This window comes from Crassostrea angulata, chromosome 7 (assembly GCF_025612915.1).
Source record: "Crassostrea angulata isolate pt1a10 chromosome 7, ASM2561291v2, whole genome shotgun sequence".
Classification (NCBI taxonomy): domain Eukaryota; kingdom Metazoa; phylum Mollusca; class Bivalvia; order Ostreida; family Ostreidae; genus Magallana; species Magallana angulata.
Genome location: NC_069117.1, coordinates 41,011,522 through 41,030,640, shown reverse-complemented (window position 1 = coordinate 41,030,640; position 19,119 = coordinate 41,011,522). Strand labels below are relative to the sequence as shown.

Below are 19,119 nucleotides of genomic sequence, written 5' to 3'. Positions count from 1 at the left end.
TATAGGTAACATAAGCAACGTGCTGCTCATTTGCTTCACGATAAAAATGTTTGTTTCGTTTTCAAATTGACAAATATGTTGCAATTTAATGTTATTATTTTTGTCGAGGAGAAATTTCTTTAAATGTGTTGATTTTGAAACGTGCACTGTTTTGATATATGTGCAGTGTTTTCAACTTTTACGGGCGCTGAGTTTTTTCGGTTGTGTCTCAGTAATGGAAGGGCAGAAAAATCTTATTTTTTAAATCTTAAAACACATATCTTAACATTCATTTATATCAAGCTTTACACTTATGAAAGAAAATCATAGTGTTTAAAATTGTTTCATATGACCTTTATTAAAAACAATATCATGTTAAAAAATAAACAGCATGTTAAAAAGTTTACCTTGATATGAACTTGGTTGATCACGTGATCATATTCTGTGAAGCCCAAACGGCTTCTCAAACGATTTGATCACGTATTAACAGAACTCATAAACCCTGTGAAATTTTTAACATTGTTGGGTTTTTTCTTTTACTTAAATTTAAGTTTGAGAAAGGCAAATCATTTAGAATTATTAACATAACAGTGGGTTTTTTTTTTGTTTACAGTAATGCAATCATTCAACTATAAGCGTGTGTGGTAATCATTGAGGCGTCATAAAAAAAAGTTTTCGTTATTATATAGATTTATACATGTATAAGAAAATATGTTTCCAAATGTAAATTTATAACGTTGAAAATGTGCATGGTGTTCCGGGAAGATTCAAATGCCTTAAAAAATGTTTCTGAGTCATTTTCACATGTATATGTTAAATTTACCTCTGGTTATTGACCAAATGTAAACATATTGGTCGTTGACACACTTGATCTATTTTCAGTGTTATATTATCATAGTCATAGCTTATGAAATATGCGTGGGTTAAGGTTTATCGTCAAAAAGTTTAAAGACACGAATGCAGAGAATATTTACACGTACTAAACAAATAATCACACCTTCATTTCAATTATTAACAATACCACCACCACTGTAAAATAATGGTGAAGTGGTCATCTCTATTTTTTGAGATTCGGGCAATTTTGCAATTGAAAAGTGAAATGCGTTCTTGAACGCAGTTTGCAATTCAAAACTTATAAATCAAATTCTGGGCCTTTAATTTTCAGGGTCATCTACTAGTGGTATACCACTACAACTGTGAATATATGGTGAAGTGGTCATCTCTTCTTTTTTTTGAGATTCGGGCTTATTCGCCAAACTAGTAGATGAACCAGAAAATTTAAGGCCCAAATTTTTGATTAATAAGTTTTGAATTGCAAACTGCGTTCTAGAACTTTTAAATTGCAAATAGTGTTTAATAAGTGGAACTCAAATTTTAAAAAAAAAACTAATTATGACAGCATTACCTTATTTTCACAGTGGTAGTGTATACTCAGGGTAGGCGCCCTCAATGTTTCCGAGCCCGATTTTTAAAATCCCATTATAATGAATAGTGTTCTGCAAGTGAAAGCCCGGAATCTAAAAAAAACTAGAGATGACTACTTCATCAAATGTTCACGGTGGTAGTGGTATACCACTAGAAGATGATCATGAAAATATCAGGCCCCAAATATGAATAAGTTTTGAAATGCTTACTGCATTCCAAAACGCAGTTCATTTTTCAATTGCGAATAAGCCCGAATCTCAAAAACAAGAGATGGCTAGTTCACCATATTTTCAAGATGGTAGTGGTACTCCACCATTAGTAGATGACCCTGAAAATCTGAGGCCGAAAATATGAATTATAAATTATAATTTGCAAACAGCGTTCGAAAACGCAGTTCACTATTCAATTGCAGAGAAACCCGAGTCTCATAAACTAGAGATAACCACCTCACCATAAATTCACAGTGGTAGTAATATATCACTAGTAGATGACCCTGAAAGTTCTAGAATCAAAATATAAATTATAAATTTTGAATTGCAAACTGCGTTCTAGAACGCATTTCACTTTTCAATTGCGAATAAGCCCGAATCTCATAGACTAAAGATGTCCACTTCACCATATATTCACAGTTGTAGTGGTATAACACTAGTTGATGACCCTGAACATTTCAGGCTGACCATATGAATAATTAATTTTGAATTGTGAACAGCGTTCTAAAACGCAGTTCACTTTTCTATTGCAAATTGCGAACTGCGTTCCAAAAACCGATTGCCAAGATTAATTAAATGTTGTAAATGAAAAAGAAAATTCATTAGAACTTTTGAGTAAAAGTTCAAAATGTTTCAAATAACACATCGCCCGTCCTCCTGTGTGTTTGTACAACTTTGTCCGAAACAAATTTCAGTTTTGGAATATCATTGGTAAAAAAAAAACAACCTTTTTTATAGTCAGTAGCCCTACTAGGCGCTTATACCTGATGAGTTACGTGTACAAGGATGTTCTTATTTATGCAGATAGATAATCGTATAAATGCTATGCTAATTAATTTTGATAAAATTAAGCAGTTTAACAATATACAACACGTTGGTTTGTTTCCACAATATTTAGAACATGTTTCAAATTATGTCACTGAGTTATGGCATTTCAGTCTGCATTTTCCTGAGTAATATAATGCTGCAATTTTCAAACCTAAAATAGCACGCTGGGAGGGCAAGCCCAATTAAAAATGTGCTACATATATCGTACCAATGTTAGATGTAAGGTACATATTATAAATTTTCTGTGTAAAAAGACAGCTGCATACTTGAGTTCTTACATCATTTTTTTTGTGTGATAGTTCAACATCAAGAGTTATGTATTTGAAAATGATCACATTGGTAAAAGTCACACAATTTTCACCAATATAGTAAACGTTATCAAAGTTATCAAAATAGCTTAATATAGCTTATAACACGTTAAACCTGGCCAGAATAAGTGAAAATTATGACATGAAATATATTTTTCTCACCAAACACTTTTCCTAGTTAATATTGATTTAAACATATGCTACATGTAACCCCCCCCCCCCTCATGTCCTTCTAAAAAAATTGTATGCGGAGATCATTTCTTATCTCTCTGTCTAAAATTATCTGATTTATATTTTGATTATAATCATATCGCTTTAAGCACCTGTTCTTATAGAAATTGGCCATCTAAACAAACATGTATTATAATACACAAGGGAATAAGCAAAATTTTGTATAAATAAACAGTGATTCCACGCTTCGAGGCAAATTTTCTATCTAAATAAGTGTTGCCTTTAAATTAACTTCCAAGAAATATCCCAACAAAAAAATAATAATGGAGAAGTTTTATTTAAGTGTTTAAATCGAAAACCATTTTAAGGAAAGGTTTTAATTATCTGTAAATGCATCTAAGATTCCTTGTTGAATTATATCATGCATTAATTGTTAGTTTGTCTAAAATGTTGTCAATAAGAAATATTTTAATTTATATACTCTTTGATATTTTTAAATATACATTCAATCTAACTAGTGTGTTTGACTCGACTGTATCATATTTTTACAAGTATCTAAACTTTTAGATAAGAACTATTATTATTTCAGATTTAATCCTTTTCACAATACCAATGTATATCTTTAATATTATAAAACATAAAATGTTGTGTGCAATCAGATTACGAAAAAATGGAACGCATTGTTTGTGGTAGAACTTCGTTATCTAAAAGCAATATAAAGGACCTGACTGAAAGGTTTAAAACCACCAAACCAAGCCAACAAGACACGATGGGTTTTTCTAGTATAATGTCATTATAAGATTTACGAAAAAAAATTCTCTTTTCTATGGATTTAGTGTTGTAATCAATTCACTTCTCTTTTCAATGACTACAATAATGGTAATAGTAATACAAAAAATCTAAGAACCAGTGTGTGCGGGATTAAGAACGAACTTAACCTATAGATTCATCAAACAAAATTTGTTGTCTACGTCCCATAATGCTCTCTAAGGTTGCACCCGTGGTGCTATGACAAAAATGAACATTTAATTCGCAATTTACGATGTCTTAAGGTTTGAAGACGCGTTCTGAATTCTGCACAAGCTTTGGCGAGACCAAAAAGATTTTTGAAACATGCTTCCATACCTTCGTATATTAAGTCGAGATACGTAAACAAAGACAAAAGTAGGTCATGGATAACGTTACAGTTCTCACGCCATATTTCCCGCGATAAACTAGAGGTGGATCAAACAATGCGTGAACTAGCAATTTAAATATAGAATGCGATACATGCCTAAGATGATGTTTTTAATTTTTGGTTTTGAGAGATTAAATATATACTAGCAAGGGCGATACTTTACTGTCATATTGATTCAATTTTCTGCAAATTCTGCGTGCATGATCAGTAAAATTAATATAAGTTTGGAAGAAAAAAATAGGTCGTTTTGAAGTAAATAAAAAAAAACAAAGAAAAAAAAAAGTAAAACAATCTATACAGATATTGCAAACCACTAAATTGGAAAATGGGAAAATACACACCTACAAATAGGGACCGGGGGCACGGATACAACGTATGTAATTAGAATGCAAAAATAAACAAATTAAAACAAATTATGAACCAGGAAAAAAAATAAAATTCAGATAACAAAAATGTACCAAAAAAATAATATTATATTTATCGTTAACAGTTTTGACCAAATCAAACCTAAATTACGTTTTGACAGACTGATTATTCTCACTGAGAGTAAAAAACGGGTTAAGGTTGAAGCAAGTCTATGTATTTTAGAAGAATGTTTTTAAACTAACAAATCTTATAATGCTCTCTCTCTTTCTCTCTCTCTCCGTCTGTTCTCTCTATCTGTCTGTTCGTCTGTCTACTTTTCTGTCTTTCTCCCTCTCCTCTCTGTCTGTCTGTTCGTCTGTCTTTTTTCTGTCTTTCTCCCTCTCCTGTCTGTCTGTCTGTCTGTCTGTCTGTTTCTCTCTCTCTCTCTTTCTCTCTCTCTCTCTCTCTCTCTCTCTCTCTCTCTCAAAAATTCTTTTTATAATTGATAACTAAATAACATGACAATGGAGCAAGGTATGTGTAATTCTTGCTAGCTGTGCTCGCCACGACGGTAGCACCGTAAAACATATTAATTAAAAGTAAATCGGATGTGGACTTGAAACCATTGCCAACTTTCTGGTTTACAATTAATGGGTTTTTTCTGTTATGATTTTAAAAGTGCAACATTAACTGAATCTTCAAGAACACAAAAATATACTTCGTTGTATGAAACAGCAGCATTGGAAAAGGAAATCTTGCTATTTGATGAGATTTCTTTACATGTAAATTTTTTATTTAAAATATAAACTTTTCCAAATTGTAACATAAACACATGTGCAGAAATAAGGAATTAAATTACGCATTACAATGTCCGGGACAATGACAGGTGTCTTTAAGGAAACAAACAGATGACCAGATGTATCAATAATTATCACAGTAAATGAAGTCAATTGAATCAGTTTTACCAAATTGAATTCAATTGATGAACAAGAAAAAATTATTCAATTTGAGCATGTCATCTCCATAGTTAAGTACAGCTATGTCGCCAAGGATATAGGAATATGATCACGAGAGATTTCCGCTACAAAACTTCAAATGAACTTAAAATAAAACTAGAAATAGTTTTTGCTTTAAATGTTTAGTCCACCAGAAAACAAATCCATCTGCAATAAGCAAACCTTAAACAATTACTAGTTCATCTTCCTGATATACAGATAGTAAAGCAAGAACTTGAGAGTGCAAGGTTTTATTTTACAATAGCACACATACACAGGTTTATATGTATGTTCTTTTCCTTCATATTTAAATACAACTTTATGAAAATCTGTAAATTAAATGTATATTACCATCGATATTATATGTAAAATTAATATTATATCATTTTTTAATGAAGTTTCCTTTTTCATCGGAGAATTTGTTATCTGTATCAACATCAACATCAATCGACAAAATATGGTTGATAGGTTAAAGATAAATAAAAAATACTTTTTTTTGTTTTAATCTAAAATTGATATTGACTAGACCTTTATCAACGAAATCCGATTCTTTGCAGAGGTACAATGCTTTGTTTATCTATCATATACCCTTAAAGACAGAACCTGTAGTTAAAATCTGTTAAATTATTAAAATCAGATTCATAAATAAGCATGACGAAAGTTTGAAGCATTTATCAATAAACCATATTCATAAGAAAAACCTTTGCTTAACATATACGAAAACTGAATACTAAAAAACATGACCATGTATTGATTAACAATTTACGAATAATTTTATTTTAACAGTACAAGAGACATTTAATATTTCCATGTGATCACTAGTACAATTTTTCTCTGTAAAATCATGATTTAATGAAATGATAATGAAAACTTCTCATTTTGACAAACATGTTACGGTATGTCTATTCAGGAAGGTAGCATCGTTTTTTTTTTAAGTGTAGGGGGGGGGGGGGGGGAGGGGGCCAGACTCATCCAAAATCCAAAAAACAAGCAACAAAAATAATTCTAAAAAAATTTAACTTTTTTTTGACATGGTCCCATAATCGTTAATTCGTTTTTGTATGTAAATTTAAGAAAAATCTATCTTTGCTGCAAAAAAGAGTGGTGCTTTATGCTTGCCTTTTGTTTTAAATAGTAGATTTTTTTAAAATTTATAAATTTGTATATGCAATTATTGTGCTTGTTGACGTTCATATTTTCAAGAACCTCAAAAGTGAAACACGTTAAACTTATCAACCATATGATATTAAAACATAGAACAGTGTTAAAAATATTTTTCTAAATCCTTGTTAGTAATAAGCGTTTTTGATTGTTTTTAAAACAATAACTAATAATATATTTTAATAAAACTATACAAAGTTACGTAATATATATAATTTCATTAATACAAAATTCTTAGAAAATAAATTAGAAAATAAATCAACATTAAATGATGTATTAGTAGGTTAATTTATTGCCTTAAAAAATACCAACTTAAATCATTTTTCAAATACAAATTATAATTATACAAAGTATGATCTGTAATTTATTTAAAGGTTTGGATCAGAATGCAATTATAACCCTATGTTTTCAGCATTCATGGACACGTAATCTTTTGGATCCTTCTTTCCCATATCGATGTATCCGCTTATGTTGCTAGATGCCTTTCCCTTTCTTTTTGAGACAGTGTCAAGATCAACCTTATCTTTTCTCATTTGTACTATGGTTTCATTTCTGTTAACCTGCTTTTCTTCACTTTTAGAATGGTGTTGAATATCATTATTTATATCACCATCATCATCCAAGATCTTCGTCATTAAAATTGTCGACATTAGCTTCCTTTCTACATTCGAAACCCCTTTCCTTGTTGGAAGCTCAGTATATTTTATTTCATTTTTGTTGTTTGAATGATCGATTGATTCATAAATTTCAACTTCATCGAATTTGTTGCTCTCTGTTATTTCCATGTTTTTCTCATCAATTTCGCAATATGTATCAACATGACGTTGACTGATCACTCGGGATCTTCGTTTTGATAATAAGATTTTATTGTGCGAAAGTAACTTGCCTTTCATTTGAAGTACTATAACAATTACAAGCGAAATAATTATGAGAGTGCAAAAGACTGAAATTACAACTACGGCTGTTGATGAAGACTTACTCTTTTTGGAATCGATATTATCGCCACTGTATTTATTTTTTTGTTCTGTGAATAATAAATCATTTTCTTCTGCAGATGTGCTTTTTTCAAAGGAAACGTTGGCAAAATAGTTTTGAGTGGTTGGTTCTGAAATATTGAAATGTAAATATCCACACATTTTGTTTGACATGAATGTTTAGTTTAACCGAGCATTGTTAATTACATAAAGTTTGTCACCAATTAAAGAGAGCAATAAAAAAAAAATAAGCCGTTGCCTGTCATTGTATTGAGAAACTTTTTATGTTCAACAAAATACGATTCATTTTTATGTATTCTTACGATAAACACATCCGGTTTCTGGGTTACATAACTCCTTCGGGCACTCGCAGTCTCCTTCCACACACCGACGTCCATAACTTGGATAGGGACATGTGAAATCACAATTTGGTCCAATATATCCATTTGGGCAAGCTAAATATAACGAAAACAAACAATTACGAATGAGCGACTTTTATTGTTATTGTTTCGATTAAAACTAAATGTACTATCTGGTTAGAAAGTGTATACACACGGGTGCATTTTCCTTCTTTCATGAAAAAGTCTGCACAGCATTCACTACTATTTCCTGATCTAGATAAAACAAAGCAAGTATTGGTGGAATGATTGAATGGTTTGCAAATATTTTGAAAATCAAAATAAATAAGTAGTTATTCTTACTTTAAACAGTCTTCGCCGGTGGAAGAAGATTGGTAACTCAGAAAAATGATAATCCAAAGAAGGTTCTGCACCATTGATAAGCGTGTCCCATAGTATGACATAGTGGGCGATCAAATGCTATCGAAAATAGTATATACGCACTGAAATATTTTTGATTTAAATATCATAATCAACATGAGGTCAAAATTATTTCAGTTATCCAAGCTCTTATTTCAAGTGCTATGATTTTTGTCAAACTTCATCATTAAATCAAAAAGTGGAACGCCTCTATCATCATCATTAGTGCTCTTCAGACTAAATGTATTAAATGAAATTAAATTTCCTGTTACTAAGTTTATAAGTGCGTGGCTAGACTTGACAAATACGAGGTCTGTAAAAAATACTTAAACATTTTGAATTCGTATCAAATGTATCAATTATCTATTGATGCGCTGACACGGTTCTCTAATTTAGATTTTTTTAAAATCATGTCGCGAAGAATACAATTTTGTAATGGCTATATGATAATAAAGTATAAAGTTCCAGTTTACAAAAAAATATAATGACTTGGAGGTCGAACAGTGGATTCTTTGTAATATTATACTTCTACAGTTACTGTTTAATGATAAGCATTAATTTTAATAATAATTATCCAGAAAACTTGTAAAGACATTTAAATATGATAAAGAGCAAAAATTAAGATTTTTAAGCCATCCTAAAATGTGCCTGAAATGATTTCGCTACAACATTGATACTTGAGCAAGTCTTTGAGAAAGATTCAGTCAATTCACAGCTGCGATGGATCTAGATACCGATCTTACCCTACACCAAGTATATCATAAAATCAGCTGTGTTACTTCCTTATGAGTGTTCGATAATACAGGAGCAAAAGGGGAAGGGGGCTTGTTTACACCTACCACCCTGGATTTTCTCTTCCGACGAGTTTTGTTGTTAACAAACTTTGTATACTTGTCGTTGGTCATTTCTAGTACTTTACACATTTGATTTACTGGTCAATTTACTATAACTACTACATCTGACCTCGCAAAAATGAGAGAGAGAGAGAGAGAGAGAGAGAGAGAGAGAGAGAGAGAGAGAGGTGATGTTTTTCCTTAAAACTATTACCATTTTTAATTTGTTTCTAATCTTAGAAAAAGAGCAAATATCCATAATACTCTCATTTTACAAAGAAACCTCTATTTTCAAAAATACTAAGTCGCCCAAAGCCATTGGAATTTTCAGGTCAAGACAATGTAATGCAAACTATCTGTAGAATTTCTTTTACATCTAAGCTGAATTCTTAAGTTTGACAGGATATTTGTAGAGCACACAAAAAGGAAATCTTTGGAATTTTTATTCAAGTTAAATATTGGAGCCTGAGTCAAGTACGTTGACATGCATGAAGTGCGAATGCTCGCTGAATTGACTCGAAGGAGAAACTTTAGTTAATGTTTCATTATTGATTTAAAGATAAAAATGTTGATGTAGAATGCTGACTAACTGCGAAATATTGATCTTGGGACATTGTCTGAGACAATGTAAAATAAATGATTTAATTCAATTATAATGAAAACTTCTCATATTGAAAATTATGCAATGGTATATTCTAATTTTGATTCAAGTGGAAATATTTTTTTAAAATAATATATGTAATTATTCGGCTTGTTGACGTTTGGATGTTCAAAAACTCAGACATAAAACAGGTCGAATTTATTAAACATACAATATTTATAATAAATAATATTTTTAAAAATATTTTAAAACGCATTGTAAGTAATAATCGTATTTGAGGTTTTTAGCAACAATTATTAATAATATTAATATATTTTGATAAGCTATACAAAATTACTCTTTAATAATTAATGTAATTACATTAGTACATCATTCGATAACTTAACGTCAATTTATGCATTAGTAGGTTAATTTTTACCTTAAAAAATACCAAATGAATTTAAATCAGCTTAAAAAAACATATTTTCAATCATGTATATTGTTACTTCCCCACTTAATTATATAATGTTACATTCAAAGATGTAGATCGGAATGTGTTTACAATCCAATATTTTCAGCATTCATGGACACGTAATCTTTTGGATCATTTTTCCCCATATCGATGTATCCGCTTATATTGCTAGATGTTTTTCTCTTCCTTTTCGAGAGCGTTTCAAGACCTACTTTGTCTTTTCTCATTTGTACTTTGGATTCATTTATGCTTGCATGTCACTATTAGCAAGACAATCATCATTCAAATCACAATCCTCATCCAAGATCTTCTGCATTGAAATGGTAGACATAAGCTTCCTGTCCTGATTTGAAACTCCTTTCCTTGTTGGAAGTTCCGTATATTTTATTTCACCGTTGTTTGAATGGTCGATTAGTTCATAAATTTCCACTTCATCGCATTTGTTGCATTCTGATTTTTCCACGTTTTTCTCATCAATCTCGCAATATGTTCAACATGACTTTGACTAACCACTCGGGATCGTCGTTTCGATAAAGATATTTGATTGTGGGAATGTATTTTACCTTTCATTTGAAGTATTATTACAATAATAAGGAACATAATAATGAGAGTGCAAAATACAGAAATTACAACTACTGCTGTTGATGAAGAATCACTCTTTTTGGAATCCATAAGACCGCTATTGTCTCTTTTTGGTTCAGTAAAATATGCATTCTTTACTTCTGTAAATGTAGTTTTTTCAAAGGATGAATTGCTGAAATTTCTGTTCTGAGTGATAGGCTCTAAAATATTGTCAAAAATATGTGCACATTTTTTTCATCGAATTATATATATTATTATATACAGAAATAATAAAACAAATAACGGATGTCATGTTAATTTGAAAACTAAAATAATATAGCTTTAAAACGTCCTTTTTATCATTTTATTCACAAATTAAAGGTAGAAAATTAAAAACATATCAAAGTAAACTTTATAACATGTTTTTGGTCTGAATTTGAATAAACCAACGATATGAAATTAAAACAGATATGTTTGCCTGTTGTTAAAGTGAAAAAAATATTTATTATTTACGAAACATATTTTATTCGCAGGGATCCTTACGATTGACACATCCGGTTTCTGGATAACATAACTCTTCTGGGCACTCGCATTCTCCTCCCAAGCAACGACGTCCATAACTAGGATAGGGACATGTGAAAAAGCAATTTGGTCCAAAATATCCAATTGGGCAAGCTAAATTTTAAGAAATACAAAGAATTACGAATGAAAAACTTCTGGTATAAATAAATCATGACCAGTCAAAAAATACATTCACTGAGTTTGGAAGCAAAAAGTTATACACACGGGTGCATTTCCCCCCTTTCATAAAAAAGTCTGCACAGCATTCACTATTGTTTCCTGATCTAAAAAACAATAACAAGGATGAATTACATGCAATGCAATTACTCGTGAATAATATGAAAACCAACACCAAACTCGTAAAAAATCTTACTTTAAACAGTCTTCTCCTATGGAAAAGATTTATAACTTATAAAAGAAATAACCCAAAGAACGATTTGCATCATCGCCATTCTTTTCCTATAATATGACACAATGGATAATCAGCGGCTAGATTTATGCGAAACAAATCTTCCTTCTTCAAAATATTTCGATTAGCTATAGATCGAACTGGACCCGTTGACGCAAGCACTTATTTTAAGTGTGCTCTGATTATCACAAATTTTATCATTCAATGAAAAGGTAACATACCATGGTACGCCTCTTCAGACTAAGTGTATTAAGAGAACTAATGTGAAATTAAATTTCCTGTTAATTCGTTTACAGGTACGTGGCTAGAATTAACAAATACCAAGTGTGTAAAATTACTTAAAAATCTTGCATTTAGATTAACTTTATCAATTATCCATTGAGGTGATGACATGATGTATAGTTACGATGCTTATAATCTTTTTGCATAGTGTTATATTTTGATTAATTATATGATACCTTAAAGTAGAACAAGATATATGTGATATCTGTGTCTAAAAGTGATACTCCCGCTCTTATGTGAATATAGAAAGAAAGCAAAGTCCACATTAAATAGGAAGTTGATATCGAATTTGGTCAAAAATCTATCTCGCCATAAAGCAGTACGAAGCAAAAATGTGTTTAAATTTGAACCACCTGCGATAAATTGTTGCTGATTATGAGAAATCTTTGACGAACTTTTGTAGGACAATTTAGGTAAAAAATAAACAAAATAGTAATTTAACGGGAAACTGACGCATGACTGTTACAAAAATGAATCCCCTCAAGTGACATGCCAAAACAAAGAGTGTTAAATTTCTGCGAATAATATTCACTGAGAAAAATGTGAAAAAAATTGTTACAAACCAGACAGACAGACACACTGGGTTACAATAGTATGCTCCTTCACCTTCGGAGCAGGGGTATACATTTTTTAAGTTGGTATTACTCTTACTCTAGCTAACAAAAAAATATTTCGACTCTGTAGTCAAATAGTAGCCGCTTTTTGTCGTTCTACCTCTACTGTTTTCACTTTGCAAGAATTAATCAATAAAATAATATATATATAAAAATAAAAATAAAATGAAACTATACACAGAAGATTCATTGCAAAACAGACTGATTCTCTGCAATAGGCGCGTCAGTAACTTATACACGCCTACTCGGACTTTCTTTAAAGTTGAAGAATTGTTCCCCATTATTATCTGAATAAAAGCATGCATACATGTGTATACATTATATAATAAAAACAACTTACCTAGACTTGGAACCTAGTAGAGTAGCAAACGAATACAGGTAAAAATGACGAATTTGATTAATTCTAACTTTTATCTGATTTGTTTGTTTGTATTGGTATAATTAAACAGTTAAACTATACCATTGGAGGAGTCAGCAAGACAGAAAGCCTATTTCCCAAGGTCAGACAGTGGTATACTTTATTTACATATTAAAGCGGCATGATCATTTTTTTCAAAAACAAATTTTTCGTTTTTAATGTTTACAATGCTTCAGTTATTCATTTTAATAGACAATTAAAATTGAGGGCCAGTCATCCACTTATAAGCGAGAAACAGCACCCACAATTTTCTAGCATGTTAACCAGCTCAAGTGAACACTGATGTTTTTGTGTACATTTTAAATATTCCATGTTTAGACCTTAAATGAAAGTGTACTGTTTATCTACGGATGTATCAAAACGAATCAGCATATTAAAAAATCAGCTTGAAAAGAACGGAAACCGGCAAGAGCCTTGTTTACATAGCAAACAATTGAGAGTTTGTATTTATACTTATAGTTTTATGATTAACACTCAAATTACTAATGCATTGTAATCCATGAAAACTGAAGCCACGAAAAGTAATCGTGACTATGCCCTTTACCGTTATATGTACATGTTTGAAAGTTCTGTCATTTCAATTCACATAATATTTCTATGTTGGTTCTTTTGTATTCTCTTTTTTGTTTTTGGTTTAACAATACTAAAAAAACATTTGATCGCATTTAAGTATGGTAGACAGCAACAGTGCCACACTAACTTTGCAAAGAAAATCTAAAAATAATTATAATGAATAATATATACTTCAATACAGAAAATTATCAGACATTAGGAATAATTTGATGAAAAAATATGTTAAGATAGACCAAATGTACGATATGTTTTGTATTTGCTGTCAAAATCTTATATAAATAAAACTTAACAAGTTTTCATGTTTAAACCTACTTTGGCATCTATGATTTTATATTCTGACTGTTAATCAATAACTTGATGTCTTCATTCTCTGAATGTTAGTGCAACAGGTTTGCATACTTCTGACCCGATTTATATGAAAATTGTAACATCGCTTTCATGTGTCATAATTAAATAGTGTTGAATATTAATTAAGCGGAAGAATAATTGTTTCATTATATTTAATGAAAGAAGAATATATATACACCGATAAGATTAAGCGGTAGATAGTTATTAGCCTATTAATTACTATACATATAATATACATAATTATTATACATCTATTTATCAATTTTTCATTACCCGTTGGAGAATCATATTGTTTGAACATTATATATCGTATAATATGTATAATAATGATTAAAAAAACCTCTCTTTCAATTGGTTGATATATTATACAGATTCACTGTGTTCCATTCCACTAGAAAACTACTGCAACTTTGAAACAAACACCTACGATTGTTTTCCTTTTTTCTGATTTATGTTCAGTTTTGCTACTGGTTCCCTAATTGCTAACATATATCTATGTACTCTTGCCAATTTGTTTTAGTTTGAGTACACTTCAAGCATTTTGAAACTATGTCGAATGGAAAAACGCAAACTGAGAAAAATAAACTTATATTCTTACATTTCCCTTATCAATTTAACATCGATATAAAAACAAAATAAAACAAACTAAAGTTTTATTAAAGAATGTAAATAATTCATTTATTTTCTTTCAATTTTAAAATGAAAAGTATCTCGCATCAAACACAAACGACAAAATCTTTCAAGCACCCTATTTGATTACTATCTCATTATTACATTTTGTAGTCATAGTTTTTGTGGAACAAAATCAAGAAAACTTGAAACACGTTGTCATTTTGTATACTAACATAATGACAAAACCTGGTGCAGATTGTGTGGATTTCAAGATCCACAGTTTGAATAATAGTAATTGATGAAGAATGATTCAAACAAAATTGATTAATTTCTTTCAAACACGTTTCAATCATTAGTCCATTATCGGTTTCACCCAATCTAATTAAAATTAGATCCTTCACGCTCTCGTATTTGATAGCGGCATATCAAAAACGAGAGCGTGAAGGATCTAATTTTAATAAATTGGGTTTCACCGAAGGAAACTATAGCTTTCTTCTGCGTCTGTCAGTCCATCTGTCTGTCTGTCCGTCAGTCCCACTTCAGCATTCTACGTTTTTTCTTTATGCGTTTAAGGAATAATTATATATGGTATTTGCTGAACAGCTTCAAAATTTCAAACAACATATCAAATTTACACTATTGTATCGTCTAAACGGCATATTTATGAGAATAATATTTATTTTACATTATGTTATTGTTACATTATTACAGGATGTGGTTAGAAATAATATTATGCATTACTCGTATCATTACTTTTATCATCTCTAATAAACTAATGTGTTCTGTGAAAAAGTGTCAAGCATTGTGTTGTTCATTGTTTTTGTATTATTACTATCGGGTTCGGGCTATACAGTATTAGAGAACCAGATCAACTGTTTGGTTTGATTCGTGGTACAGAAGACTTTAAAATTGGTATTGGGCATAACAGTGCATTGTTTTCACAAATTCTATCAGCGAATGACTTGGCAAAATCACTCGACATATAATAAAGAGTATTATTTTACACAAATTGTACTGTGGTTTCATCAATATTCGTTTAATACCAATTTTCGTTGGATTTCGTTGTTAAGTTTATCCATGAAAATTAAAGTTCATTGAAGTGCAATTTCTACTAAAAGTTTGTATTGATAGGATCATTGGCCAAGAATTTAAGTATCCTTAAAACTTTGTTTTTCACTTTAACCTCGAAAATTGATACCCTTGAATATTAATGAAATCACAGTACAGTGTATTTAATTTCGATGCCAGCTGTATAGTTTCAATTTGCTCTGTTCTTTCATCTCTTAATAATGTAAAGCATGTCATACATGATCAATAAATTACACAATAAAAATTCCCAAATGAAATATGTTTCATGCAATTAAAGTAAATTTATTTATTTATAATACAGGGTCTCAAACTTTAGCATTCTTAATCGAAGGGGTTACCAGTAGGGGACAGGTATTGATTATGCAATACTCTTAGAATGTTTATACCGTTAGCTTTAATGGTAAGATTGTAAATGGTAGGGGAAACTCTATTTCTTCTTAAACTTTTCGATTTGATTACAGATAATTGTATATCGCAAATTGCAATTAATTTACTGCCGACAAACACCCAAGACATTAAATTCAATATCATGGTTTATCTACTCCTTTTACATATAATTTTTAATGCTTAAAATAATAATATGTGAGATTGTGTTGAAGCATTTGAGCTTTCAATTTATTTTAAAAAGGAATTATATGTAAATATTTACATTTTCCAGTGTCTTCGCCTGTGATAACACTACGTATCGATTTTGTACTATATAACCCATAATACAAATGACGCCAAATTGAGGCGCCAGCGGGTTTGCTTATTTATATTTAAATATTTAATCGTACGATGGCTTAAAATTATATAAATATAAGTAATAAGGAATCATTCTTTGAATATTAAGAGGTGATAATTTCGGTCGGAGTGTGTTCAAATGTATCATAAAGCCCTTCGGGCTTTATTGGATTTGATCACGCCCCGACCAAAATTATCACCTCATAATACTCAAAGAATGATTCCTTATTCCTTATTTAATGCCCCTGATAAGTGTGGACTTTGCTAAATGTTTGATATATTAAAAGTGAATCATTTTAAAAACAAACCAGTTTTAATATCCTTCTTTTTTATCACAGTTCATGACGTGAGCTTTTTTATTAATATAATAAACAAATTAGATATTGTAAACAAGGATTCGTGTTCTTCTAAATCATGTTTATTATAAAAGTGTCAAAAATGCTAATATTATCATTTTCTTTTTTAAATGGTTTTAATAAGAAAATATCTTAAAATGTTATTTTTGGTCGGTCATAGACACATGATCTTCGGAAATTTTCTTCTCCATTTCAATGTATCCACTTATCTTGGACGAAGTCTTACCCATTCTCTTTAAGAAAACTGTATGATGAACCTTATTTGTTCTCATTTGCACTTCGGATTTCTTATTGGCTACGCATTTTTCTTCATCTTCGTTATCATCTCTAGCATCATCCAAAATCTTATGCATTGATATGGTAGATATCAGTTTTCTCTCTTGCTTTGAGACACCTTGTCGCATCGGTAGTTCTGTATATTTTGTTGCGTCTTTCTTGGATTGGTCAATTAATTCATAAATTTCAGGTTCAGGGCATATATTATCAAGTTCATTTTCTTCCATTTTTTTCTCATCAATCTCATAATAGGTAGTTGTTTTACGTTGACTAGCCACCCTAGAGCCTCGTTTTGATGAAAGCAATTGGTTCCGTATTTTAATTTTGCCTTTGATGTACAGTACAATAACCATAACAAGCATAAGTATGATAAGCGTGAAAACAATTGATATTACAGTTACCACTGTTGATGATGATTCACTCTTTTTGGCATTGTTGATTTTGCCATTATGTTGATGATCATTCACATTTGAGTCTAAGATTCCTTCTGAATAAAAGCAATAATATATCAGTTCAAGGAATAAATAATAAAATTCAAGTACGCTATTCTGAAATTGAAATGATTTTTTAAGGACTTTTCCTATGAAATTTGTAATCTAAATGAATGAATATTAATGATTCAGCACTTCTTACTGATTAAACATTTCACTAAAGAAAAAACAAAGACCGCATAGGATCTTAACAGGATACTTAAATTAAGGAATGCAAAAGTGTTTATGATATATAAGCTGTCGAAATAAAGTAAATTATTTTGACATCTATGGTCTTTTTTCTGCAATTAGTACAGTTGGTTTGTCGGATTGTTCACAAGGCACCTTTTTTTAAAAAAACTAATCAAACAAACAGGGTAGTCAACAGCCATCAGATTAAAAGATGTCTTTAGCCATACATTACTTTTTTGTAAAGAAAAATCCAAATATTTAAGCTTCAAAAATTAAATTTTTTTCTACAAAAGTTAAAAGGTAAAGTTAACGTTCAACTTTTCGTTGAAAAAATAATTTTTGTATATTTAAATAATTCTTACGAGTTTTACATCCAGTGTTTGCATTACAGTATTCTTTAGGACACGTGCATTTTCCATCCAAACATCGTCGTTCATAAGTAGGATATGGACACATGTAAGAACAGTTCAATCCAAAATATCCTTTTGGACAAGCTATAAAATATCAAATGAAGAGAAAACGAAAGACATAAAGGCATCTGTTTAAACAATCCTGCTCATACACAGAATGTATCCATATATTTTTCAAAAATATACCAACGGATGCATTTCTTTCCTTTCATGTAGAAATCAGCACAACATTGAGTTGAAATTCCCAATCTAAATAAAATAAAGATAAAATAAAGTAATATTGATTTATTACGTGGTTATTTATCCTGTCACAAAAAAGTTTTAATCTGATAAAATATCTTACTTTAAGCAATCTTCCTCAATGGAATGGGTCGCAAATACAATGCACAAAAATACTCGCCACATCATGAAAAATCAAAGTACATGTACATTCATTTCGAATAAATGGACGTTAAAATGGGAAAAATTAGAATAATTTGTGATTATACATGTATTAAAAATTTTATCGACCGATTGAACATACTGAGATATAAAACTTGTTACATTCATCAACTAACACTTATTACTCGATAAACGCTAATTCAAAAACATCTCTATACTACAAGTAGTGTCCATGACAATCAATGTGCCCAGAGAGATATATGGAGTCATTTTTGTCTATTTTTTCCTGTATGCTCATTGAGAGTTCAACTACTCTCGAAAGATCATGCGACTATACAAATTTTAAACAGCCTCCAGACAGTATGGTATTCCGTTGAGGCCACTAGCACCTTCGCACTTTGGCCTTTAGGGCGAAGATGCGAGAGTAAGTGTGCGTGGAGCTTTTTATTGTTCAAGATTATTTTAGCTATAAAAATGGCATCTGTGGAAAAAGACGAACTTTTAAGAAAAACTAGTATTGCTATTAACTTACAATCTTAACACTTTGCCGTATAATGAAATCCAAATATTACCGAGTTTATTAAGAGTGAACGTAGTTTGGAAGTGCACACACATTATGGTGGATATTG

The 19,119-nt window shown here is 30.5% G+C and overlaps 2 protein-coding genes and 1 pseudogene across 4 annotated transcripts; all 3 read right to left on the bottom strand.

The window, feature by feature from the left end:
- Nucleotides 1-5,313: 5,313 nt before the first annotated feature.
- On the bottom strand, nt 5,314-8,560 carry LOC128155228 (uncharacterized). Of its 2 annotated transcripts, XM_052816837.1 has the most exons (5): nt 8,274-8,560; nt 8,128-8,186; nt 7,896-8,027; nt 7,578-7,703; nt 5,314-7,499 (listed from the first exon to the last, which is right to left on the bottom strand). In XM_052816837.1, the coding sequence occupies exons 1-5, from the start codon at nt 8,372-8,374 to the stop codon at nt 6,991-6,993; spliced, it is 927 nt and encodes a 308-aa protein (XP_052672797.1). In that variant the 5' UTR covers nt 8,375-8,560; the 3' UTR covers nt 5,314-6,990. The 2 variants fall into 2 exon arrangements, with proteins under 2 accessions (XP_052672797.1, XP_052672796.1); XM_052816836.1 differs by having other exon boundaries at nt 5,316-7,703.
- A 1,089-nt stretch (nt 8,561-9,649) lies between these two features.
- On the bottom strand, nt 9,650-11,804 carry LOC128156338 (uncharacterized; annotated as a pseudogene).
- A 4,932-nt stretch (nt 11,805-16,736) lies between these two features.
- LOC128156540 (uncharacterized) lies at nt 16,737-18,862 on the bottom strand. 2 transcript variants are annotated; one of them, XM_052818713.1, is made up of 4 exons: nt 18,453-18,862; nt 18,300-18,358; nt 18,062-18,193; nt 16,737-17,524 (listed from the first exon to the last, which is right to left on the bottom strand). In XM_052818713.1, the coding sequence occupies exons 1-4, from the start codon at nt 18,515-18,517 to the stop codon at nt 16,902-16,904; spliced, it is 879 nt and encodes a 292-aa protein (XP_052674673.1). In that variant the 5' UTR covers nt 18,518-18,862; the 3' UTR covers nt 16,737-16,901. The 2 variants fall into 2 exon arrangements, with proteins under 2 accessions (XP_052674673.1, XP_052674675.1); XM_052818715.1 differs by having other exon boundaries at nt 18,296-18,358; nt 18,453-18,483.
- Nucleotides 18,863-19,119: the final 257 nt, after the last annotated feature.

Coding starts and splice junctions, on each gene's coding strand:
- LOC128155228 (XM_052816836.1), bottom strand. CDS start 8,374: ATGTCATACTATGGGACACGCTTATCAATGGTGCAGAACCTTCTTTGG. Junction 8,187..8,273: donor ACCGGCGAAGACTGTTTAAA/GTAAGAATAACT, acceptor TGTTTTATCTAG/ATCAGGAAATAGTAGTGAAT. Junction 7,704..7,895: donor AGAAACCGGATGTGTTTATC/GTAAGAATACAT, acceptor TCAATATTTCAG/AACCAACCACTCAAAACTAT.
- LOC128156540 (XM_052818713.1), bottom strand. CDS start 18,517: ATGATGTGGCGAGTATTTTTGTGCATTGTATTTGCGACCCATTCCATT. Junction 18,359..18,452: donor ATTGAGGAAGATTGCTTAAA/GTAAGATATTTT, acceptor TATTTTATTTAG/ATTGGGAATTTCAACTCAAT. Junction 18,194..18,299: donor GAAAGGAAAGAAATGCATCC/GTTGGTATATTT, acceptor GATATTTTATAG/CTTGTCCAAAAGGATATTTT.